This window comes from Pipistrellus hanaki (assembly GCF_964339955.1).
Source record: "Pipistrellus hanaki genome assembly, chromosome: 17".
Taxonomy (NCBI): domain Eukaryota; kingdom Metazoa; phylum Chordata; class Mammalia; order Chiroptera; family Vespertilionidae; genus Pipistrellus; species Pipistrellus hanaki.
In genome coordinates this window covers 27,453,964-27,481,436 of record NC_140519.1, presented here as the reverse complement: position 1 = coordinate 27,481,436, position 27,473 = coordinate 27,453,964, and the positions used below count along the sequence as shown (strand labels likewise).

The following is a 27,473-nucleotide window of genomic DNA, read 5'->3' as shown; positions in this document are numbered from 1 at the left end:
TAAAAAACAACAACAACAAAAATCAATAAAACAGCTCTTAATATGAAGAATGAGCAGGAAAACATGTGAAGTGGGATCTCTAGAGGGACCTGCCCCCAAGAATCTGACTGTTGCCCCTGGTGGGAAGGGCTGGTGAGGAGCCGGAGGGAAGCATGCTGCTTTCCCACGGTGTGGAAGTAGGCTGGGCAGATAAGAATGAGTTGCTCTGGGGCTAGTTCAGGCCCTGGCTCTGCAAAAGCATTCCTCACTGGCCCCAGCTTTCAGATTCCTCCCTCATTATATGTGTAGCACAAACTATCTGTAACACTCATTGAGCAAAGCTGTCCTATAGTGTGCTGTGCGTTTTCCATCTATGTGTTTTCCACCTATGTTCTGTCTTTACCACTGTATCAAGTAAATGTTCAATGTTCCCAAAGTATATTTTGTGTGCATGTTTTACATTATGTGCACACAAATATATGAACATAAACACACCTGAAAAACTAAGTAGCTGCTGAGAATGGAATCTTAAAATTCAGTGTCTGGGATACATTCTTTAAAAAGTTTCTACTTTCAGATAATTCTTCTGGAATTTTCAGAAAACACAATTTAGTACTTGGATCAGTTATAAAGTCATACTTATTCCCCCCTCTTCCCTCCTCTATTCTCTTCCCCCCCTCTTCCCTCCTCCATTCTCTTCCCCTCTCCCCCATAAATACAGATGATAAGTGTACCATACTAGAAACATGGTCTTCTGGTATTTTATAATTGTTGAGGCAAAAAGAAATTTTTGGAGAGGGCATTTTTCGTCAAAATGATTATGGAACACAAGTTATAATTTAAAAGAAAATGTACCCATATAAAAATTGTAAACCATGTAAAAAATTTGAAACCAGTAAATCCATTTCAAAATTCTATTTTCCAAGTGTTCAAAGCCAGGATCAGGATTGCACAGTTGGCGTTGTTAACTTAGGCCCTGTTTCAACCAGGATTGATATAATAAAGGCCTATGGTCAGAAGGCATTCTTAAGTATTTGTTCACCCAATGCCATGTCCATTACTATACAGTTAGTAAATCTTACCACCTGAAGCTGCTTGTTTCTGCCTCTGGTCCCAGACTAATAACCAATGAACAATTGCTAATGGGTCAATTCTGTTCTGCTTACGATTTTAAGATGAGCGAGACCTAATTCCATTTCTTAGGATCATTTTGTCTAGAGCAGGAAGACAACTATAACAACCAACACACTTTAAACTCTGCGTGCCAGATACTGTATCAGGTTCTGTATTAACTCTTTTAATTCTCACCCCAACCTTTATGGAAGTGCATTGTTATCCTCACATTACCAGTGAGAAAACTGAATTCCTCACCTCACCGTAAGGCTCTTGCCTGAGGTCACAAAGCTAGTTTGTATACTTTGCTCAAACCCAGTCCAAGCTCTGGACTGTCACTTTGTGACTGGATGGTTTCTTTGTTGCCATAACAGGAATAGTCTTATGAAAGGAGAGGTGTGCTGTTAATGTGTTCTGAAGCACCATTAAAGGAAAATCAGTCCACAAGACCCAGAGACTCCAGGCAAAACAGGAAAGGGATCACTTCTGAATGGCTACAAGAGTTTCTGTTGCCCACCTTAGATCATCTCTGCTCACTCTGGTGCACCATGGCCCCAGCAACTCTGGAAACTGTCGAGGGAAAATGATAGCAAACTTAGACTATCACACCCAAAGTATCAAGCCAATGAGAGAATCAATAGCTTCATACACTTACCTCCCAAAAATTCTTTCTCAGGAAGCTACTCAAGAATGTGTTCCAGCAGCCGTAGCTGGTTCAGCTCAGTGGATACAGCATCAGCCTGCGGACTGAAGGGTCCCAGGTTTGATTCTGGTCAAGGTCACATGCCCAGGTTGCAGACTTGATCCCCAGTAAGGGGCATACAGGAGGCAGCCAATCCATGATTCTCTCTCAATCATTTATGTTTCTATCTGTCTCTCTCTCTCTCTTACTTTCTCTCTGAAATCAATAAAAATATATTTTAAAAAAGTAATGTGCTCCAGCAAAACGAGGGAGTAAACCAAAAGTAAAGCTGACAGTGATTCCAGGGAAGGAGACCCATGAGAAAGCAATATCAGCCTGAGGAAAATGGCTATGCACCAGGCCAGGAGAGAACCAGTCCAGAGGGGCAGGGTTCCAAGAAAAAAACAAACAAACAAAAACAGAATGGGTAGATTATTTGTTGTGTGTGAGCATTTGAAAAAAACACTATTGCTAGGGATTCGATAAATCTGATAATGCATTTTGAAAAAAGAAACTTGAGATAGGTATACGAAAATTAAGCACAAAGAAAAAAAGAGAAGCTATTAGTAAATGCAAGAAACCTGATCATAGAATATTTCTTGGCTGAAAAAAATGGAATGATACTGACATAATTATATTTTTATCAACATAGGTTGATTTGGTTAATAATGGCTGACATTGATATATCAAGATAGGAGTATAGACATATTATTTAGAATATTAGAATATATACTGAGTGGCCAGATTATTATAATTTCTGAACACATAATAATCTGGCCACTCAGTGTATATCCTATATAATAAAAGGTTAATATGCAAATTGTTCCCTCGACCAGGAGTACAACCAGCAGGCAGGCTGGCCAACCTCCCATGTCCCCTCCCCCCAGCCAGGCTGGCTGAACCCCACCCATGCACAAATTCATGCACAGGACCTCATATATATATATATATATATATATATATATATATATATATATATATTGAGTGGGCAGATTGTTATTTGTTCAGAGATCATAATAATCTGGCCACTCAGTGTATATTAAAATATATGAATACATAAGTGATATGTAGATATATATTTAATATAAATAATATACCTATACTGCCATTATAATATATTTTAATACTAGAATATATAATTTAACATGAAGCAAGAGAAATGGTATAAGGAAGGCAGGCAAAGGAATTAATTATTTTGATTTAGACAAATTCTAAAATGCAGTAGAAAACAGAGGACAATATATGAATATTGCAAGCAAAATGAGAAGTCATTAACCTTGATAATCATTGCCAATAAAAGGATGTTTCAGATGAAAGCATATGAAATGCAGGCCCTGAAATAGCCCAATAACTAAATTTTAAATTTCATTTTGCTTATGTAATCCTACTGCATAAGTCACTCTTCTGTGGAGTATTCCTTTCCATTTCCTATATCCTTGGTATCCCAAAAGTTCTGTTACAGCATTTGCTCCTTTATAACTTACTGTTACTATTATTATTACAATAAAATTGATTGGTATTTTACATAAAAGTAATTTATCACTCTACACTGGCCTCCCATCTGGACTATTCTATTTTAGAAGAGCAAGAGGTTCATTTCATTCCTCTGTAACCCTTGCTTCCTTGTACCAATAAGGTCCGACCTTACAAACATTTAGAAGAAAATGTATTCCAATGAGTACTTGTGGCATTATGGTACACCATATCTCATCAACTCAAACTGCCCATTTATTAACATTTTATTATATCTTCTCTGATGTGGGAAATGTGTCTTCTGATCATTGCAGGCTTGGATGGAAGCAGAGTTCTTGTAGAAAGTCTTTACAGCTGGTCCTGTTGTTCACCTGACCTGAGAATACTTTAGATTGGATTATCTGCCCAAGTATTCTTTTAAACTCACACTGACATTGGAAATTCAGACCTAAACATTTATTAGAACCAACTTGCAATTCAAAATCTTGGGCAATGTCATTTTTCTTCCTTTTACCAGTAGCAAATGTGAGAGGTGTGAGTTTGTTTGCTGTTCCTTTCCATGGGATGGGTTTACTTTTCATTGATTCCTGCACAGAAGAGACAGTCTTTGGGTTTCCCAAATGGAAGCAGGTTTCCTATATGATTATCCATCTTAGACCTTTTTGCTTTCTTAAGGACACATAAACAATGATCTGTCTTCTATTGGATGGCTTCCAGGGTTCCATGAAATACAATACTAATTCACAGAATAAAAAAACTATAATGCTGGCTTAGTAACAGTTATGTAAATATTTTACACTTTTAATAAAAGAAACATTTGGCTTCTTTTAGCTAATAAGATATCCACATTCTTACAATTACTAGCAAATGTTTCAGAGGATTTTGAAGTTTGCTATGTAGGTGAAATCCTGACCCACCAGCTTTCCCTTCACAAAACACTTTTTGGTATGTTCCTGCCCATCAGCACTTTAAGACACAGTTCCCATTTGTCCACCAAAAGCCATAGCAGCCTGCACTGTGGTGGGGTTGATGGGAAACATCTGATGCTCCTCAAAGTCATCAATGAAATAGACCCCTGTTAGATCATAATTCATCCCTACAGGCAGAAGAGCCAGGCCATCAGTTGTGTCACTTGGCTCCCTAATATAGCAATCCCCAAACAACCCCCTGTACCCCCAACAGACTTCCTATAACATGTGGTGGAACCCTCTCTCTGAAAATAATGCTTAGCTAAGCATAAGATGTGACATATTACATAGTAATTATTGAGTGCTTACTATGTTCCAGGCCATGAGCTAACCACTTTACATACATAGTCACTACTCAGAATGAACCTACTGATTAAGAAAGTGAGGCTTGTAGTTTAAGGAACTTGCATAGATCACACAGATGGAAAGAACCAGAACAAGAATTTAAACCCAGACAGAGTAACTGCAAGGCCCGCCCTGATACCACTGCACAATACTGCTTTGGGGGGGGCGGGGGGGGAGAATTCCATGGGAAGAAAAAATGTGAACAGCAATGCAAACACACTAGATCTGTTGATTGCATTAATGCTAGCAACCCATCCAAGCTGAGACAGATCTTTGCAAACTTATCTACGTGCTAAGAAAGATGCTTCAAATCGCAGGAAGAGGTAGTTTTAAACAGCAAAAGCATGGGTCATCTTTTTCACTTCCATTATAATAACCATCAGTCGTTAACTTTTCCCCTTGTCTATCCCACTTTGAGAGTGGGGGTCCTTTGCCTGGAGTCTGTGAGGACACTTCATGGTGTGTATTCCGTGTTTCCTCTTAAGCCTCACTCTGCAGGCCAGAGCTGAAGGCAAGTCTTATTATAGAACAAAGCCAGTGAAGTGGGTAATGAGGTTTGGTATATAAAACACTTGGTATGAATGCAGAGGAAATTCTGGCTTTTCTTTAACATTAACTGCTTGGAAATGCATCATTTGAAATAGAATTCTTAGTAGGCCACTAGCCCCTGAAGAATAATTTCCCTCCCCCGAACAGACCGCTGGTAGCTAGATGCCTTTCACAAGCACGGAGCCCTACGTAGCAAGTTATTTTTAATACATACTCTACGGGGTGACAGCTACAATGCACTACTGAACGGGAAGAGCATCACCCACCATGGTGGAAACAGAATTGAAGGGCCGGGCACACCACCGTCACTTAAGGAATATGGTCTGAATTCTCAGGCTGATACCTAACCTCGAAAAAAGAAACAATTAAAATATCTAAGCAGACAGTTTTCATCTCCTAGGGTAGAAAGTGCTCTTACACATTCAGACGTGTAGGTCCCTGAGTCACAGCGGGGGCAAAGGAAAGGTGGTTCTACATATGCCATTAAAAGGATAATTAGCTTTTCCAATAACTTTTAAATTCATGTCTGGCTCTCTCCTGTCAGCTGTCTATCAAGAATGGTCTATGTTTAGTAAGTGCTTCCTAGGTCTATTTAGTCACTTCTCTATGTCTCTTCTCTCCGGACACAAGGTACCATTTTCATTATGTTTATCATCATTGTCCAACAGTATGAGTGGTGGAGGGTGGGAGTCATAAAAAAGGGTCATTAAATGCGACAATTCCCTCCCTTCTTTTTTTCCTTCCTTCCTTCCTTCCTTCCTTCCTTCCTTCCTTCCTTCCTTCCTTCCTGCCTGCCTGCCTGCCTGCCTTTTTTTCATCTGTCCTTCACTTTTTTCCCTTTTAACACATTTTAACATCCTAACACAGTGGTCGGCAAACTCGCGAGCATTTGCCACTCTGTTGACTGATGAGCTTTCCGACCACAGGCCTAACATGTGCCAGGTTCTATGCTGTATATGGTGGGGTTAAAACCACACTATTTGTATTATTAATCTCAAGTAATTCATAATCAGCCTCATAAGCCCTACCTCGTGAATGACTGGAAGCTCTCTGAAATCAGAGGCCACGCCTGGTACCTTCTAGACTTCCTTCTGTCCACGGCATGGTTCTTGCATGTGTGTAGTATGTGGCAGGAAGAGTGTGAGATAATCTAACGTCCAGCTCCCTCAATCACAAGGTAACTGCAGATACATCCCCTAATCGCTACCACTTCCATTTCCCCCTATGCAAAAGGGAGATCATAACACCAGTGGAACCCACAGAGAAAGAAAGGACCACTATGGCAAAATCCTAATGTCAGTGAAGCCACATTACAAACCTAAGTCTTGCTCAGGAAGGACCTCCTAAGTATAACTCAGGGTCAAGTGGCTGAGTAGCAGGGCAGCTGAGTAGGCACGGGGAGCTGGGTCATTTGACAAGGGCCTTGCCTCTCAGCAAGGTCTGTAGGTCACCTGCCCGCAGAGCCACACTGAGTTATAGCCACAGTGTGACAGGTGCACTGCCCCCGTGACACTGTGATAGCAGAAGGAGGATCGTTGAGCCATGACGATGTCATGTCTTCCACCCACAAATTTAATGCCTTTCCCATCTTAAGTATTTATCGTGTCCTGTAGCCATAACCTTTGCACTTTGAGGTGTGAGAGCAAAACTAGCCTGAATTTCTTTTTCCTTCCTCACAATTTCATTGATAGAAGATTTGTTCTTACCCACCTCGGTGTATGATTTTTTCCCCCCCTTTCATTATTAAGTCAAGAACTTTCCCCTTTTCACTTAAAGGAAGCACTTTATGGCTTCTTGTTAGCATGTCCAAGAATGGCCTGCATCACTATTCTCACACTCTGGGCCATTATTAAGTAAAATAGGGGTGACAAGGACTGTGATATCACGACAGTAGATTTGATAACCAAGACAGCTACTAAGTGATTAATGGGTGGGAGCATCTATAGAGTGGAGATGCTGGATCAAGGGATGACTCACATACCTGGCTGGACAGGACAGAGATTTCATCACGCTGCTCAGAATGACGCACAATTTAGAACTGATAAATTGTTCTCATCTGTTATTTTCCATTTAATATTTCTGGACCATGGTTGACTGTGGGTAACTAAGACTGAGGACTGGGAAACTGCAGTTAAGGGAACTACTGTTTTTCCCATCAGACATACTAGCCCTGTTGCTGGCTGCCTTCCATTAAGAGGGAGGAAAACAAAAGTGATGAGACACCTGGACCCAGCTGTCCCCGACACTCAGGGGATCCTTGCACTTTTCTCCTACGTTCCTCCTTTGGAGTTGGGTCGTTGTCAAACACACCTAAAAGTCTTGGCTCATACATACACTGCCCACAAATAGGTCACCTAATATCTATGAGCCTAAAACTTCCTTATTCCCTATAAAATAGGGAAGAGGAGGAGGGGGATGATAATAAAGGGGATAATAATGACCTTCACAGGGTTACCAGAACAACAAATGAGGTCATAATTGTAAAAGTGGCTTGTCAATCCTGATGTGTGTAGTTGTCATTTATGCTACTCAGCATGGTGTGCAATTTAAAACTCATGCATTGTTATTTCTGGAATTTTCCATTTAATACTTTCAAACCATGGCTGTCAGCTACTGAAACCATAGAAAGAAAACTGTAGATAAGGGAGGACTACTGTAATTCATTATAACAGCAATTGAAAACTAAGATTCCAGAAGACCTAATTGAGACAAATCATTGCCCCTCTAGGCACTTCACTCTCCTAATCCTCACTGAGGGTGAGCATCCTAATCTGCTTATTTTATGAGGCTTAAAAGCTAAAGGGGCTATGTTTGACTCTCAGCCTCTGCATTGTGTTTCTTTGGCAAGTGACTTAACCAATCAGTGCCTCAGTTTTCTCCTCTGTAAAATAGACATACTAATAGTATTGGCTCATTGTAAGAATCAATGGTTTAGTCGATGTAAACTGCTTAGAATGGCATTTGGCACAATGTAAGAATTAGGCAAGTGTTATAGCTATTATTAAGTATGTAAAAAAAAAAGTTTCAAGAAGTTAGACATTATGAACTGGTAAAGTAGTATTAGCATTCTTATAGAACACTGATTCTCAAGAGGGTGGAGGGCCAATACCCCGCTACCCACTAGAGTTCAGAAATTTGCGGAGGCACTTTAGAGGGTAATAGGATGGGAGACTGGTATAGCACTAACTAGCATTTAGTGATAGGAGCCAAGAATTCTAGACATCTTGCAATATCAGGGGCTGTCACTTAACAGTGCAAGCTTTTACCAGATCCCAAGTGACAGCACAGACTCCTACCCATCTTCATCTGTAGCCGTGCATTGATGGTGACTTTACAAACAAGTCCTAGCATCCGTCTCCTTCACTATGACCTCTGGTGTAGCTGTGTCATGCATTTATCTACCGAAGCATTTTGAACAATAGCTTATCCATCATGTTCATGTTAACAGTATAATAGTAATAGAGCATTACCTTGCTTTTTTAAATTTAAGTTAGAGTTAGCTTATGTGATTTGTGAAATTCTAAAATGGAAAAAATATATATATTCTGGGTGTGAACTGATAGGATTTGAGATGAAATAAGGTTTACCTGTGGCCTCCCCCAGCCACCTAACTTTCTAATGAAGAAAATCAAGGCCTAAAGACATCTCCTTGTAAAAAGAGTAACTGTTAGTTAAAAGATAAATAATCCAAGTTTCAAGACTCTAATTCCAGAGTTCTTGGGTATTCTTTAAGAATATGTACATCCTTACAAAAACAAAAAAAGGATCTGTATATCCCATATAAAGTAAGATTCTTTAAAGATAAAATTCTCATTCCAATCCTGAGGTTTTATGCCGGCGAAATCACTGCCCTTTCCTTGCACACCACTTCCCTGTCCCCCCATCCCCACTTCCACCAGGGGAAAAAGTGATTGTGAAAGTCACCTTAGACCAGCTCAACAGCAAAGAATTCCTGGGAGCAGCCTGGGGGGAAAGCTCTGATGTACAGGGTTAAGGTCAACAATTGTCTCTGACTTCCTCCTTTGACTTTCCACTTTTTCTGGGTTAGTTCCAAGGGAAACCTTTTGGACCCAGAGATGATTCTGTCCACCCCCAACCAACCTCCACATCCCAATATGAATCTTCCAGAATATTCTGTACGCCTCATCTTGACACAGTTATGGAGAAACTAATTTGTAGTAACTTCAGTTACAAACAGGTTGACATGTTTCAAATTACTATTTTATTAATATTCTAAGGGGGAAACCAACACCTCCTACCTTCCCTACGCAGAGCTGAAGAGGCTGTTTATGTAGGCGTGTCCTGCCGAACCCAGAGGGTGCCATTCACATGGTGGCCCATGTGTGTGGTACCCACCCTGGAGTTAAAGGGTTCCACATCTGCATGGCTACATGCAGTGTGCCTGCTCCCACTCCCTAACATGGGAAATGAGTTCATAGTGTGAAGATGTTTGATGCTAACATTGTTGAATAGTCAGTTAAACACTGACTTAGCTGGTATAGTGTATTCACTATTTTAAGTTGGAATTACAGTCTAGTCTCCTTGCTGGCCCTGTATTCAATGATGGAGGCCCTGTCTCATTGTCAAGTTGGGACACACAGAAGCAGCTCCATTTTCAGAGAGACTTGGTGAGTTAGGGTTTTAAGGCTCAATTCTCCTTCCTGTCCCTCCTTTCTGAGTAGCCCACACAATTCCTATTTCCTGTTCAGGGCTGTTCCAAGCACTTGAGCATATTTGAGGGGTGGGGAAGATACTCTAACCCAGATGAGGCTCCCACTGACCCAAGTTCACAGTTCCACCCAGAAGCTCAGAGCACCAGCTTCACCTAGAGGTTACAAGTATGAACTTTTTCATATATATAATATATTTTTATTGATTTTTTACAAAGAGGAAGGAAGAGGGAGAAAGAGAAACATTGATGAGAGAGAAACATCAATCAGCTGCCTCCTGCACACCTCCTACTGGGGATGTGCCCACAATCAAGGTACATGCCCTTGACCAGAATCGAACCCGGGAATCCTCAGTCCACACGCTAACACTCTATCCACTGGGTTTGGCACAAGTATGAGCTTTTATGTCAGACCTGGAATCCTCTCAGCTATGTTACTTCAAGCAAATAACCTACTGGCTGGCTGTCAGTGTTAGCGTCCTCATCAATAAATGAACAAGAATATGAGCCTCATGGAGTTACTAGAAGGTAACATGAAGGAATTGCAAGTGAAGCCTGACACATAGTAAGTGTTTTAAGAAATATTAGTACTGGAATGATTCTTTCCCCAGAAGAGTGGTCTTCTGTATATGACAAATTGGTAGAGTTTCATATTCTACCAATAAAGTAGAATGAAAATAAGGAACATAAAGTCGAGTAAATAAAAAAGGAAGGATTATCCCTTAGAAGAGGCTATCGCATATTCATTTTATTTGAATTGTAAAGGTAACTAATCACAGCGGGCATTTGATACATGCTGTTGTTGTTTTCCTTTTATTCTCAGAGTGCTCTTTCTTCCACAGAGCAGCCCTGTAAAGTAAGCATGCCCAGCCGGGTATCTTTATTCCCAGTCTTCAGAAGACACTGAGGCTCAGGGAAGTTCAGATGATTCTGTGGTGGAAAGTCAGACTAGATGGCAGGCTTTAAAACTTGCTGTTCAGCATTCCATTTCACAGTGTCCCACTAGTAGAGGTAGTGACTCTCCACTAGGGGGCGCATGTCATGTAATGGGGTGCGTGCTGGCAGCCATTGAGGGACTACACTAATTTCCATCAGCTCCCCCAAAAAACAAAAACAAAGCAAAAATAAAAATAAATAAATAAATAAAATCTAAATTATAAAGTGTATTTTCCATAAGAATATATTTTAAAAATATCTCCAGTAGTCCTCTCGTCCCTCGAGGTTACAGCTGCAAAGTTTTTCCTAGATAGAAATTCTGGAATCAAGATGGCATTGCAGGACATGAGCGAGCCCTCCCCGTGGTTCTGAGAAGCCCCTTCAGCTGGGGATTTCTGTACGATGAAGCTGAGCTACAGAGAGAGGACGTGTGCTAGCTAACTTGATGTATAACAAAGCACTAAGTTTACAATTTTACCTATATGTTCCCAAAAATTCTAGTTTAGCACTTCTAAGTTGGGATTCAGGAATCCGTATTTTAACAACTCCACCAGGTGATGCTCATCATGAGAGAAGTTTGGAAAACACTGAGATCACTCCCACCACATCTAGGACCAACACTTTGCCTCAGAATAAGAGACACTCTTTTCAATGGGGTCTCTGCTTGTTCTCTTAATAGGAGTCAATTTCTGAAAACTTAGATTGGAAATAAGACCATGGCCCTGAGCCCAGGTGGCTCTTGGCAAGGAGGCCCAGAGGTCTTCCCCAAAGGTCCTGCCTGCAGCACATGACAACGTGTTGTGAAATTTCATGTCAGAAGTTTCTACAAAACTTGCTTTTCAGATGCTGCATCAGTAGGAGTCACATCACTGCTTGACTTTGTTTTTCCTTTAAGTTTATTTTTAACTGCAGGGAGTCCACCTTTTCTTTCTCTTTTGGGGTGACTTTTTTTTTTTTTTCCTCTTAGCTAAGTCATGATCCATTAAATGGAAAGCAAGGAGAAGACAGGAGACACCAGGAAGAGCAGTGAAATAGGAATGACCTGACTTCGTCCCCCTGATGTTTTTACAGTAAATATTGCAAGCTGAGCAGGTGTCCAGTGAGTTTAGAGTCCAAACTACACCTGCCCCAGGTCCCACCTGCCCCTCCTCACACAAACCAACACACACTGGAGAAAACTTTTTTTCTGTTTACTTATGTTAATCATCAAGCCAAGGCAAACAGCCTTCCACGTTCTGGATCCAGGGTAGCAATTATATAAGAAGACATCTCACGACTCCTCTAGACAAATAGGAGGGAGGGGAAACCCTCTGTAGTCTAGGCCAGGAGGTGGGTGGGGAGTGGCATCAGCTGTCACATGTCACAAAGCTGGTTTCCCCACTGGGAACTCTCTGTTTGGCACACCAGCACCACAGTGGGTGGTCAGAATGCGTACTTAAGTCCATTCTAAATGTATTCATTTAGGCCATAGCTTAGTGAGAGACCCCGGACAACTCAGTCTGCAGTTAGAGAGAAGCTGGGTAACAAGATAAAACAATTACACAATGTGAGTGCTGACAGAGGCATGGGCAAAGCCAGCTAAGTGGCAGAGAGACGGATATCAGTGAGAAATGCAGAAGTGGTAGTAAAGGAGAGTATTATCCACTTACTACCCTCATGCCCTCCTGCCTTCCCCTCCCCCTTCCCCATGCCACCACATAACCACAAATGGGTACAATACATACCAGCTATTCTATTCACATTCAATGACAAGGGGCCTGGGCACATCACAGCTCAAGGGAATGGTTTCTAAGATGCCTCACGGGCAGGGGAAACTGTTTACACATGTGAAGTTGTTTCCACGACCCTCTGGAAAAATCCCGGGAAAATGCAGGCAGAAAACTCACTTCACCAGCCCTCCACCCAGAGCGCAACCCGGATTCCAGACTGACCTGCCACACACCTGGCAGCAGAGGTGAACTTTAGCATAGAACTTTAGCATAGTGACAGCCTGTGGGGGCCGCTGGCTCACCTCCCCAGCCAGAACCCCAGTTCCCACGCAGAAAGCAGGGGCACTGGAGAAGGCTGGTGGGAGTCTCAGCATTCAAACGCTGCCACCCTCCCCTCTCTGGCCCCTCTATGATTCAGTCTTTATGCTGGGCTGTCCAGCCTTTGAGGAGGAAACTGCCAAGGAGGAAAACGATCGGAGCTGTTATTACTCAGCGAGCCAGCTTCCTAGCGTGGACGGTGACTCTCCCTGCCTACCCTTCCTTGCCAGCTCCACTTCCCAGTCCCTACACTCTCCACGTGGATTACCCTCATTCCAATGAGGCGGCCTGCCCTGAGCACCAGATCCGGTGCTTGGCGCTAGTAGGAGTTCAAGAAACACTGACATGTCACACCCCCCTGCTGGGTCAAAGCCTGGGACAGTGCTAGGGAAGGAACCCGTTGCCCCCAGGTGGGTAAAAGTTGTTAAAACTCCAGGTCACCTGCAGCACCGCGGCCCCCCGGGGTGTGACAGCCTGTGGGTGCCTGTGAGGGCGCCCCGGGAGGGTGAGTGGGTGCCCGGGAGAGGGAGTGGATGCCCGGGAGGGTGAGTGGGTGGCGCGCCGCGTTAACCCCTTACCTTCCAGTAGCACCTCCTTGCCCGCGCGCTTGAGCGCTTGCACCGCCTCGTCGTGGGTGGCATCCCGCAGGTCGGCGCCGTTCACCGACAGGATGGCGTCGCCCACGTACAGGGCCTGGGTCTGGTCGGCCGCCAGCCCCTTGAAGATCTTGCTGATGAGGATGGGCATCTTGTTCTCCTTGCCCCCCTTGATGCTGATGCCCAGCCCGCCCAGCTCCTGCTTCAGCACCTTCACGCCGCGCTTCTGGTTGGAGATGGACTCGGGCACCTGCTCGGGCAGGTCGGTGAAGGCGGTGCGCACCCCGGCGGCGGCCGGCGAGTCGGGGGGCTGCGCGCCTCCTCCGGGGGTGCCCGGGTGCGCGGGGCCCCTGCAGAACGAGCCATTGGTGGCGGCGGCCCCGATGCCGTTGTACGCGGCGCCCTCCTCGCAGCTCAGAACCAGGGCGTCCTCGCTCAAGTTCACCAGAACTTTGTGCCAGCGGTCCCGCACCAAAACTTCCAGCAGCCCGCTCCTGCGCTGCGCCCGGCCGCCGCCCCCGCTCGCCGGCCCCGCCGCCGCCGCCGCCGCCGCCGCTACCGCCATCTTTCCGGCATTCTTAACATGCCATGTGATGATTGCAAACCCGGGGGAAAGTGGGGAAGGTTTGCGCGTGGAGGCCGCGGGCCCGGGGGCGCGGGGAGAAGGCGCCGGGCGGGGAGCAGGCGGCAGCGCCGGACTCCTCTCTGGGCGCGCTGGGCGCGAGTTGGCAGCCGCAGCCCCGCCGGTTCCCCCTCGCCGATCCGGGGCGGGGTGGAGCCACCTAAAAGCAGGAGAGACTGAGCGAGGGGAGGGGAGGGAAAACGCCAGCTGCCAGTTGCAAAACCCCAAAGCCAAAGCCGGGGGAGCCGGGCGGAGAGAAGCGCCGCCGCGGACAGCCGGTAGGAGGCAGGCTGGCGGGCAGGGCGAGGGCGGGTCCGCGGCTCACCTGTTCCAGGCGCCGCAGCCCATGGCCTCGGACCCTTCCCCGCCTCCCTCCTCGGAGTGCATCTCACATCTCCGCAGGGACAGCTTACCTAGCTCCTTCTCTCCACCCCGCGCAGCCCTCTCCTCCAGACTCTCCTTCCCCCGCGGGCTCCCACCCGCGCTTTGGCTGGATCTGCGTGTCCCGCCCCGGGGTCCCCTCACTGGATGCGCCTGAGCGTGTCCCCTTCCCTCGCACACCCTCCCTGGAATTGTCCCTCAGCCCCAACCCTCAAACCCAGGCTTGGCTTCTCACCTGAGTTCTCACCTGTCACTCCTTCTCAAGGATTCTCAGGTGGACTCGGGCAGAGGCCCAGAGACCTCTGAGAGGGGAGAGGGAAGGCTGTCTGTCCCAAGAACCCAGAATGAAATGTCAGCAAAACCCAGTTCCCCAAAACTTCCTCTCCTTAAGTGCAGGACATCCTCCTCCTGGCCCGTCTCTGGAGAGGTATCTGCTGGCCGGGTTGTTGGGCAGGTCACTGCCTGCCCCAGACCCAGAGTCAAATATTCTTCCAGCTCTATCACAATATATGCTCTGCCTCTCCCCTGCCCTTCACCCCCACCCCCTAGTATCACACCATGTGCTTCCTGGACTTTCTTCCCGAGATTTATGCTAGGAAAACTCAGTTGCAGTGGGATGTATCTCAAAAGCTCCTTTCCAAGTTGCTTATTTAGAGCTCAAGCTGCATTTTCCAAGGGAACAATATTGTAATTGCTGGTTACCTTCCCAGGTCAATTTGGAAATGCCAACATAACCCATGTCATAGCTCAACCTCCCAGAGTGCTCCTGGGCCTTCCGCCTCTCAGTTCTATCCCCACACTGAGCAGATCTCCTGGGCCTCCAAGTATGTCACAGTTCTCCTGTGTCCCCCCTTCTCACCTTTCTCTCCCCTCTCTCCATAAACAAAACTCAAAAAGCTGTGAATTCCTAAAGGTAAACCCAATCCAGCAAGGTGTCAGGAGGAAAGAAATATTGAACACATTTCCACTGATGTGTATCATCACTGAAAGTTCTCTCTCCCTTCCAGAATGACTCACTTTTAGTGGAGAATGCTTAAAAATTCAGACAAACCCCTAAAGGGTGGTTGGTGTTCCAGGAAGGGTCCCCGAAGGAAATGAAAACATTTGGATTTTTTTTGGGGGGTGGGGGTGGGGGAGAGGACGAGGAGGAGCAGGGAAAGTCACTGCAGACAGATCAGTGGGACACTTGGGCGAATGCTTCTTCTTTTCTATAATTTTCCCAAAGCTTTTTTATTCTCCTATATGAAGGTTCCCAAGGCAGGGGGACTGCAGCTGCTGTGCACAGAATCAGACAGGGAGCAGATACAGGTGACACCACAGCTGGGTGGGAAAACCAGCTAGGACTGTCCTCTGCCTTGGGGACTGAGGCGTCACACGCATCCCTCTCCAGGGAGATCAGAGTGTCTGAGTTCTAACCCCAACAGACTAAGTTGGGGATGGGTACCAGAATGCCAGTGGGATGGCTGAGAAATCAAAACTGATCTGCCTCTGGACCCAAACCCTCCATTTGCATCACATCCTGTACCTCTTGCCTCTGTGGTCCAGCAAATTGAAAGTGCCAGGCGTAACTAGAGATAATGTATCAGTCTGCCGTAAGATATTGCAGGCTCTGCAACGGGAATTTCTCAGAATCTCTGTGATAAGCACTTTTTTTTTTTTCCTGTGTGAGCAAACCCACATGGGAAGGAGTAGGTTGCTTGTTGAAAGTAGCATCGGAAGGAGGGAAGACAGATAGTTGATATTAAATGGGAGACGTGTGTGATAGCCAGAGGATGGCTTTGCCAATGAAATTATATATATGAACAGACCCCCTGCTCTAAGTGCTTTATACACTGTAACATAATCCTTCCAGAAATTTTGGGGGATACTTGCCATTATCATCACCCCCGTTAAACAGTAAGAAACTGGGGATACTTATTTAAGAACTTGCCTCCTGAAATACTAGCCATGTAGCTAGCAAGTGGTAGTCAAGGTTTGAAGCCAGCAACAAACGGTCTGAATTCAACCACTGCCCTCCACTCTGAAAATACTCAGAGCTTGTTAGCTACAGTGCCCATCTGGCATTGAGGTCAGCCTTTCTCTGGGGAGGGAAGCTCTGAGGGTGAAGGTCCTTCTCCTAGATCACATGTAAGAGGGTCCAGCCAGTCCTGGCCTCTACTTTCCAAGGTTAGAGAATACCTTGCACTCCCCTAATTGACACTTTTTCCCCCCCTCAGACATGTTAATATGTTGAAACTGGCGATTGCTGGGGTTTTGCTGGCCTAGAAGCCCCTGCTTATTCCTCATATAGCTCAGCATATCTGGCCTCTGATTAGTGATGTTGATTCTTAAAGGTAAACCTTATTGACCCCATTTCTTAGTTCTACCATGCTGAAGTCCCTAAATACTCACCATTAGAACTGAGTATACTCTCCTAGGCCTCCCTTCGTAATGAATTGTCACTAGAAAGGACCAAAGAGATTTCCAGCTTCCTCTTTTTTTTGTAAGTGTGGCTCAGACTAGAGCAATGGCATACTCTAGGCCACTTAGGGAGTTTGTGGCAATGTCACAACTGCATTACTATGGCTACCTGTTCAACTTCAATATTCTATACACCTGAAGCCCTACTCCATCCCGTTTTTAACCAGATTTCCTTTGCTAAGCTATGCCTCTTGTTCTATTGCCTTCTTCTGTCCTAACTTGGATCCTTCAGTGTGTGCCCCTTTCCCATGAGAGGTGCATTTTTCTACAGATGTTTGGGTGGGCTTGGACTTGCAAAAACAAGACACATAATCCTCAGCTCCACAGAGCCGGGGATACATGCCCCTGCCTCCAGCCTCCAGTATGTGCGGGAAAGAGCAGTGTCCATCCATTCATTCCACAAAGTGTCATTGTGCTTCTACTACCATGTTCCAGGCATTATTCTAGGTACTACAGTATTGGGAGCCAACAAAGCGGCAAAGATGTGCCCTCTGAGACTTACACTGTAGTGGGTAGTAAGTTGGAGACAGAGAGAGACTGCAAACATAAGATACTTCCTTGGAGAAGTAAATGCTAGGAAGAAATTAAAAAAGAGTAAGACCAAGAATGAATAGGGGCAAGGGATGCCTTGGGGACAATGGCTGTTAAGAAAAGCTCCTGTGAGAAGGTGATTTTGAGGCTGAGACATGGATGATAAGAAGACAGAGTCTTGCAAAGAATTAGGGAAGAGGTTCCAGGGAGAAGGAAGAACCAGGGCAAAGTGCCTGAGACAGAACCAAGCTTGTCTTGTTCAAGGGACCAAAAGCAGGTCAAGGTGGCTTGGGCAACTCATGGGAGGAAGAGAGAGGTAGGAGAAAAGATCAGGGAGATAGGCTGGACCAGATTCCAGTTAAGGCCCTGGAGGATTGAGAGACAGACCATCCTCCTTGTCTTCTTTGAGGTTCAACAACCATATCTTTTGGGTTATCAGGGAGAGTCTTGACTTTAAATACTCCCCATTGACTACTGAGTAAACTTCTACTGGTTAGAACACATGGTCCAAATAGTAAGTTGAGCATATTTAGGGCAATTATCTATATGAACAGTGGAAACAAGGTAAATAGTGAAAAGGAAGTGGAGAGCTCCTGAATATCTGGGAATAAATTAAAACAAACAAACAAACAAACAAACAAAACAACAACAGCAAAAAAAAAAAAAAAAAAAAAAAAAAAAACAGAATGAGAGAGGAGCAGAAGTGCTAGAAATATACAACTCTTAAAGTGAGTCCGAACTATATAAATACATGTTGAATAAATGCTTGTTGTCTACCTACTCTTATAAAATCATAATGTGTGGTTAGTGATTCTTGTTTTGAAGACGAAGCATTGAGATTGGGGGATGACCCAGGAACAGAAGGCTGAGCAGGTTCTTTCTTCTCTGGTGTGCTAACAGGTACAACATCAATATTAAATGGGTTGGCCAATACTCTGTATTGCAAATACCTGGCCTTTACCTGGGCGGGTCCGTGGTAAACCAGACAGACCACAAGCTATACTATCATCCAGCCAGTCATTCAGGTGAGAGTTATTTGATTGCTCACTGTGTTTAGAATGTTGCAGAGGGGACTTTTCCAGGGCCAGACTAGCCCAAGGCTGAATTTAAAGTGCTTAGGTGTTTGTCCTCCACCTTCTCTTAATGAGTTCTACTCCCCTTCCTTCACAACAACCTGCTGTTGAAACAAATCTTCTACCAGTCTTTTAATATATGCAATATAAATTTATCATTTTTCCTAAGGGTTTATACCTTTGATCATTTTTTTAAAAAACTGTAGAATGCTAGGTTAGATCCCATATGAAAGAAATTGAACACATTCTAGGAACGTTTTAGCAACTTGGCCTAGACAGGCATACAAGATGTCCTGGTTCAAAAGTGAAGAGGAATAAGAAATTGAAGTTTCTCCCATACACAGCTTTAAAAACATATGAAATTTCAATAAGTATTTCAGGATCTTGCTAGACTACCCTTCAAACTCCAAAAGAGGCAGATTATTAACTTACTTTTGCACCCTTCGGAAGCAGAGGTCTATATGTGAGGGGAAACTGTCTAACTTTCCCACACCGTCTCCACTTCCTTTATGGACTCATTCCTGTGCACTCTCCCTTTATCCACAAGAAACTTCTTCCCGTACTCTGCCTCCCAACCTGATAGCCCATTATCTTCCATCACCCAATGTATCCCTTCCCACTGCTGTAGAATTCCTCCAGGTAATCTCTCCATTAACTCTTTGTACTAAACTCATAGTCCACCAATATGGCTATATATAGACCCTCTTTTCTCCTGGATTGAATTCTCATTTATTCCTTCTATTTCCTAACTCCAATTGTTCCCAAATATCACACCTCCCACCCTCCTGAATTCTCTGGCAAGAGTCTCACCTCTTTGACTGCCCAGTAGGTCTTGTGAAGATTACACCAACATTTTTGATGCCTAGTAATACTTTCAGATCATGGGATGTTTATGGTCTTGTATTTTTCATCATTGAGCACATTCTAGTACTTTCTTCAATTTATGTTCTATCTTTTTCTCAAAACCTCTGGCAATCTAGAAATTTGGGGGTAGTTTAAGTTCCTGGTTCTTGTTTTCTCTTTCGATGTGTTCCTCTGCTATCATCAGTCAGACGCGGGTATTCTACTTCCAATTGGGTTTGTGATTTGGAACTAGTCTTTTCACTTCTAGACCTCAGTTGATCCTGAACTTGTATATAATTTGGTAGATTGATAGGAAATAGCAAGGAATAATGACCCAATTAGCAAATAAAAATCAGATGATTTTAGGTTTTAGAATCTAGAATTTAAATGTGAAGCCAACAAAGCTTGTTTGTGGTTGACAAACTGGGCTTCATGAAAGAGGAAGATTTTGAGCCAAGTCCTAAGGAATTGCAGACTTCAGAGAATGAGATAAGAAAGAACAACCATTCCTAGCAGGAGAAACAACTTGGTGAAAGCAGGAAGAAAGTGAGGTACATATTATCTTTAGTATTGAGCAGTGAGTTGGTCAGCATAGATGGGTATGGGAAAGAAGACAGGGATCTGTTGAAAAGATAGTATTATTAATCAGAATGTTTGGCTCCCAACGATAAAAATCTCAGATGACATTAATCACCAAGGAGAAAATACACTGGCTCACATTGCCAATCCGCTAAGGGTGAGAGAAAGGCTAACCTCAAGTGCAGCTGGAATTGATTCTTGCACACTTGATCCTCTCAAGTGCACAAGGCCAAACCATGGCCACTGGCAGCTTGGCTTCTAGGAAGAAAAAGGCTTTTTTCTCCTTGTCTCAATTAGAAAAGAATCCAAAGGAAGAAAGAACGCAGATGGCTCAGCTTAGGTCACATATCTACCCTGGTGACCCTAGATAGATACTGTGATTGGCAGTCTGCAGTAGAGCCCCGTGATTGGAATGGGAATGATAAAGAATTTACCAAAAGAAAGAGATACAGTTACCAGAAGAAGGCAGGCAGGAGGGTTGGACCACACCAAATGCTAGTTCTCCATTATAGGTTGGAACCTATCTACTCTTCTACTCTATCTGTGGAACTTATCCTAAAGGAAGTCACTGATTCTTCCCAATCAAAGGAGAGATACAATGAAAAAAAGATACTGGGGAAGATAAACCTTTTATAGAACGAGGAATGGGATAGTTGGGAAGGATTAAAGTGCCTCAGCAGATTTATTGCGTACATAAGAACAAAAATTTGGGGAGAAAGGGGTAAGAGCTCAACCAAAGAACTTGCATGCAGGATATAAGCATATCCCATGGACACAGACAGACAGTAAGGGGGTGAGGGCATGTGCTGGGGGATGGGAACAGCCAGGGAGAGGTCAATGAGGGGGAAAGGAGACATATGTAAATCTTTAAACAATAAATAATTTAAATTAAACAAAAAAAGAACATAAGTCTTTGGGGGTATTGAAGACAGGAAAATAGAAAGATTGTTCAATAGCCTAGGGAGGGATGTTTGTGTGGAAATAAAAGAGATGGTTTAAAGAAAGATTGAACAGATTGTGATAATTTACTGGATAGAGAACTAGAAAGAAGAGAAGAAACCAATGGATTAATAATTTGCTTTCATTAAATCTTTGCACTATGAGCATAACATATTTCATTGGTTACATATTACAATAATTTGACGTAGGTAAGGTTATCCCCAGGTTACAAATGAGAATGTTGAGTCCAACAAGTCACACTGTTGATAAGTTGCAGTTCAAGCCTGGTATTAACTTAGTTCTGTTTGACTCTGAAAGTCATGCTTTTTAATTGTTCTGATAAACTAGGCATGAGCTTAGGTGGCCAGGAAGAGGGTGACAGAGCTCATCCAGAGGTGGCATTGGCTCTTGCTAAGATTGAGGGAGTCATAGAGCAGTAACAGGTAGTATCCTAGATCATTGAAGTGCAGGGTCTGGATAAGGACAATTTGGAGTCATTTGCTTAAATTAAAGTCTAATGTGATCAAGGGAGAAATGTTAGGAAGAACTCAGTCCTGGCTCCTTGGTAATGATAGCAAGAAAATGAAAAGTCAAAGAATAATGCTTGTGAAATGTTGAAAGCAGAATTGACAAGGCTCAGCAATAGATCTGGATGTGGAGAGCAAAGGCCAGCTTGACTATGGAGAGAATACTTCACAACCCTGCTAACTATTGAATTGCTTCTTTGCATAATTAAGCTAGAACTGTATAAAAATAGCTCCAATTAACAGCAAAACTTTGGAGCCCAGAGGCAGAACACATATTTAAAGTCAAAGGGCTACTGGCCTACTTATGAAATGAAAAATCAAGCTCTCCGAGGCATCACAAGACATTGTGTGTACATACAGCGTCCACTGGACTAAACTCCAAGGAGGCACTCAGTACCTCAAAGCTCTGGTCTGCCTGCTGAAAGAACAAAGAAGCTGGAGCCATCAAAAGGCAGGGCCTGGAGCCAGTCCCAGGCAGCAGCCTCCTTTGCCCATCTCCATGGGCATAAAGGCTTTGCACTGCAGGGGCAGGGGATGACCTTGGCAATGAGGGAGAAGGAATTCCTTCAGGACCACATTAGAATAGAATGGCAAGTTGCAGGCGTAACCTGAAGGAGGGTTGCAGAAAACAGTGAAGAAAAAGACTTGCAGAAGTATTTGAAAAGAGGGAACAAATTGTCACAGGCTGACTAGAATTTCACTTTTCATATAGTTCTGTTAAGTATTAGTTTCCCCAGGGCAGGGGCTATGTTTAAAATTTATGGCAGGTATAGACTTAAAGAGCTTCAAGGTGACATCTGACAATTGTTCCCAAACTCCAGGGAATTAGAACCATCTAGGGAGCATGTTAAAAAGATAGGTATTGAATTCAACAATTCTTTCTATATTTATTAGCAGACATACTTCCAAAGTGAGAAAGTTGTTCTCTATATAATTATTTTTGTTGCTGTTCTTTTGATGTCACTACAAAATAGATCCTTACTTAAAATGCTATAATCCATTGGTATCATTATTTTTTTTTCTGCTCAGATGTACCAAACTTGGCTAATATGAGCCTCTTCAAGCTCACTTCTGTTTCTTTCTTTCTATTGTCTTTAGGCACATTTTTTTTCTTTTTCTTTTTGTTTTCTGGCTATTCCAGGTTCAACTTGTATTTTATCTGCCTAGCCCTGGATCAACCATTCCTTAAGGAGCCCTTATTCCTTTTATTTTTAAAAAATATATTTTATTGATTTTTTTACAGAGAGGAAGAGAGGGGGATAGAGAGTTAGAAACATAGATGAGAGATAATCATTGATCAGCTGCTTCTTGCACACCCCCTCCTGAGGATGTGCCCGCAACCAAGGTACATGTCCTTAACCGGAATCAAAGCTGGGACCTTTCAGTCTGCAAGCCAATGCTCTATCCACTGAGCCAAACCTGTTTTGGGCCTTGTCCCTTTTAGTGTAAAGTGTTATTTGAAAACCAAGATCTGAAGGTTAAATGTGCTTATTTCCACTATTATAAAAGATAGAGTTCATATTCACATCCTCAATTAAAATCCAACACCAGGAGGTACTTCCTTACTTTCCCTTAATCTATATTTGTCTCTCAATATGTAAGAAATCTCATATTCAAAAATGCCAATATATTTATTCATTTTACTGTATCCTATAATGTAGAAAGGAATTGTCTCAGAATTACTATTACTATTGCAATAGAAATACCAACAACAAACCCATTTAGTAAGTTCAAAATGTCTTTGCAGTTTGTTTTGTCCCTAGATTATATTCCAATAAAGGTGCACAGAGTACCATGTAGATGCCTGATCTAATCTGCCATGCAAATATCTAGATATGGGAAAGCAGGCAGATCCAGATGGTAGGAATTCTTCAAATCAAGTGACCTCCGCACCTCAAAAATGTCAGCATCTAAACAAAAAGCAGGGTGGAATTTTCTAAAGGAAAGAAAGCTTAAGAGACATGAAAACAAAATAAATGCAAGATCTTGGATTGGATCGTCAAAGAGAAGCGATAGGGCATTTTTTTTGGTGGCAATTCAAGACAGAAATGTAGACCGTGTATTTGGTAATATAATTTTTGTTGTTGTTGTTGTTTTAAATATATATTTTATTGATTTTTAATATATTTTTTATTAAATTATTATTTTTGGCATATGTACAAAAATAATAATTTAATATTTTATTGATTTTTTTACAGAGAGGAAGGGAGAGAGATAGAGAGCTAGAAACGTCGATGAGAGAGAAACATCGACCAGCTGCCTCCTGCACACCCCCTACCAGGGATGTGCCCCCAACCAAGGTACATGCCCTTGACCAGAATTGAACCCAGGACCTTCCAGTCCACAGACCGATGCTCTACCACTGAGCCAAACCGGTTTTGGCTAGTAATATAATTGTATCAATATCAGTGAAATTCCTTGACTGTGATAATGGCACTGTTGTTGTAGAATATCCTTTTTTCTTAGAGGATATGTGCCAATATGTTGAGTGAGGAATGGAATTATGTTTGTAACTGACTTTCAAAGAAAACAAGGGATTTATCAAGAAAATGTGGTAAGCTATGAAGTGACTTTCAAAATATGGAGTGAAAAAGAGAGATAAGAAAGAGTGAGTATGAAGCAACTATGGAAAGATTAATAAATTAATCTAGAGGATGCTAGATGGTTTTGTTGTATGATTCTTTATAGGTTTAATACTTTTGTTTCAAAATAGAATTAGGGATAATAATGCAGAAACCCAAGCTTTGCCCCAAAGGATTTTAAGGATTTGGGTCGTGGGAGAGGTCTGGAAATGTACATTGTATAAAGGAGGTTCTAATATAAATAAAGCACATGTTAAGAATGGCAAAGTCCATTCTGTGGCTCAGTTGGTTGGAGCATTGTGCCATTCACCAAAAGGTTGCACGTTTGATTCCCTGTCAGGGGGCAAACACATAACAGAAGCAACTGAGTGATGATGGTTGTTTCTCTCTCACATTTCTCTCTCTCTCTTTCTCTCTTTCTCTCTCTCTCTCTCTCTCTCTCTCTCTCTCTCTCTCTCTCTCTCTCTCTCTCTCTCTCTCTCTTCTCTCTCTCTCTCCCTCCTTCCCTCCCTCCACCCTTCTCCCCTCTCTTTTCTTTTCTCTTCAAAAATCAATAAATACATATCCTCAGGTGAGGGTTAAAAAAAAAAGAAAGGACAAGCAGATACTTGACATTTTATAAATGTAGAAACCCAAAGCCAAAGACTTCCTAGGGTCACATATCCTTGGGAGGGAAGCCAAGAATAAAACTTTTTTTTTTGTAGAAGTTGGTGGCTCTAGACCAGTCAAACCAAGAAAATAATGGGAACTCAATAAATATTTAATAATTGCTGGGTAGTCATGAATGGTAGGGTAGAAAAAGAAAAAGGAACTGACTTAGTGTTTTCTGTTTCTGACCCAGGCACTTTCAGATCATTTCACTTCATTTGCTTTCCAATAAAAGCAACATATAAAGGGATAATCCTTAATGTATAAAGAAACTGAGGCTAACAGGGTGAGCAATTGTGAGGTCAAAATGCTTAGATTTAAATCCCAGCTGATTTGTTGGCTCTGGGACACCAGGCAAGTATTTAACATTTTGAAGCTTCAGTTTAAAAATTATTTTAGCTCAGAACATTATTGCAAGAAGTAAATAAAATAGTGCATGTAAATCATTTGACACAAAAACCCACAATGAGTAAAAAAAAAAAAAAAAAAGTGATCAATAAACATTAACTAGTCATAACAGAGAGGATAACAGAGCTAAAAAGTGCTGAATGTTCTAGTTAAGGTGTGTAACTTAAGACAAGAAAAAGAAACTTCTCTGTAATTAGTTATATATAATAGTATACAACATATAAATTTACTTAGGATTCTCTTGCTATTTTTTTCCTCCTTTTTGCCTCTCTCCCTCATTCCTAAAACAAATTGGAATTTTAACTACGCCTTAGGTTAACAAGATCTATGTATAGGATGCTGAAGATTCATAGTCAAGTCAAGGATTGGCAAAACTATGGTCCCTGATCTAGCTGTTTGTTTTTTAAATAAAGTTTTATTGGAACGCAACCATACATGTTTGTCTATATATTATCTATGGCAGTTTTTATATACTATCAATACATTGGTAGGCAGAGTTGACTAATTATGACAGTGACTTCAGAACCCTTTGGACTTTGAGCCTTTTGATTATAGCAATAGTCAAAAATGTCAAAATATTCCTAACTTGGCCCTTTACAGAAAAAAGGATGATTCCTACTCTAGAATATTAAAGTGCTGGGGCAAGTATTGGAGGAACCTTTTTTTTTTTTTAACCAATAACTTTTATTTTTATTTATTTTTATTTTTTATTAAATTATTATCTGTGAACATATTTTACCATTGCCCCCCCTCCCATTCATACGCTCCCTCCCCAGAGTTTTGTGTCCATTGGTTGTACTTATATGCATGTATACAAGTCCTTTGGTTGATCTCTTATCTTGGAGGAACCTTAAAAACATGAACACTGAAGTCAGGTTAAGGGGCAATGGTCTGACAAACAAGCATTCTAGTTCAGGGTAGCTCTCATCACTATAGAAAAAGGAAACAAACAAAAATCAGAACCAACATTATTCAAAAGTGCTTAAAAGGGTCAGTTTACATTTTCTCATGAAATATTCACTCTGTGAAGCAGACGTCATTCAAGTTTCAAAAATGGAAACTTGGAACACAGATAAGTAAAGAAACCCACCCAAGGACACAGGGGTTTGGGTGGAGGGATTGGAATTCAGAGTTAAGTTTAACAAACTCCACACCACGTCCCTTTCCCCTGGGTCACCTTCGCCACATTTTAGGCTTCAGTTGACTGAATTCAGATTTTACATCCACGGTCCTCTGAGTGAGAGCCTTTAACATCATTTGTAAAGGGAAGCCCCCAGGAGGATCAGCCTGTCTTCCAAAGAGCGAACTTTGGCAGCCCCAGCATCGCTATGTTTTAAACTCTGTCCCCCAGGCTTTCTGAAAGGTTAAAAACTGTGGTTGTTCATCTCAGTGTCACCAATACCAATGGACCCAAGTAAAAAGTGGCTTCAGTCAGAGTAAGGGAGTCCTATTTTTCATGAATGCCAAAACACTTTATTGCCATTTATTTTCTTTCTGGACAGTCAAGCAACTGAAAAATTTGATTTTATATCTTCCTTCCTTCCTTCCTTCCTTCCTTCCTTCCTTCCTTCCTTCCTTCCTTCCTTCCTTCCTTCCTTCCTTCCCTTCCAAATAGAAGATACTTAGAGTAAACTTAGATTGTGTCATAAAAAGCCCATTAGGGAGTTCTGAAATTAAAAAAATATATATTTTTTTTAATTGATTTTTTACAGAGAGGAAGGGAGAGAGATAGAGAGCTAGAAACATTGATGAGAGAGAAACATCGATCAGCTGTCTCCTGTACATCCTGCACTGGGAATGTGGCTGCAACCAAGGTAGATGCCCTTGACTGGAGTTGAATCTGGGACTCCTCAGTCCGAAGGCTGATGCTCTATCCACTGAGCCAAACCGGTTTCGGCCTGAACTTTTTTCAAAGCTAATATTATTGTGTTCTTCCTTTGGAGAAGACAGTAGCAGAATTTAAGGAGCTAGCAGATCTGTTTCTGAGCAGCCTTGGAAAATAAAGCCTGCCTCTCCCTCATCCAGGGGAGGATCAAATCATGTACATATTTCAAGGCTGCAAATTCTAAGGATGGTCAGAGATCGGGTGGTTCCCAGGAAACACAGCCTGCCTCTTCCTTTCCCAGGTAAGCATAAGAAGTTCAGTTTACCCAACCATTCTCAGGTCCTTCATTTTTACATTATAATACTGTTTAGAAATGTTTTTATATAGATCCTCATAATGTCCTGGAAAGGTAGGCAGGTCATCTATTGTTAAGCATCACTTATTGATAAGGACACAAAAACTTAACAATCTGTTACTTTGCAAGGTTATCATCCCTCAGGTTCCGTGATTCAAACTATATGTTTTTTCTCCAGAATCTGGAAAAACCACTGCTCTATACATTACTGCGCCAATTCTGTTGAGGCCACCAATTTTCAAATCTGATTCACTTACCTTTGACCTCAATATTATGTAAAATTTTTAATAATTTCAGAAGCAATCCTGTCTAATAAAAGGGTGATATGCAAATTAACCATCACTCTGTCACAAAGATAGAGGC

At 42.6% G+C, this 27,473-nt stretch overlaps 1 protein-coding gene across 1 annotated transcript in view; it reads right to left on the bottom strand.

The window, feature by feature from the left end:
* Positions 1 to 14,198, bottom strand: part of SNTB1 (syntrophin beta 1) — a 187,964-nt gene extending 173,766 nt beyond the window's left edge. Inside the window, exon 1 of the mRNA XM_084864974.1 lies at positions 13,320 to 14,198. Coding sequence (XP_084721100.1) covers positions 13,320 to 13,902 — 583 coding nt within the window. The 5' untranslated portion in view covers positions 13,903 to 14,198. The remainder of the gene's footprint in view (positions 1 to 13,319) is intronic.
* Between the last annotated feature and the right edge of the window lie 13,275 nt (positions 14,199 to 27,473).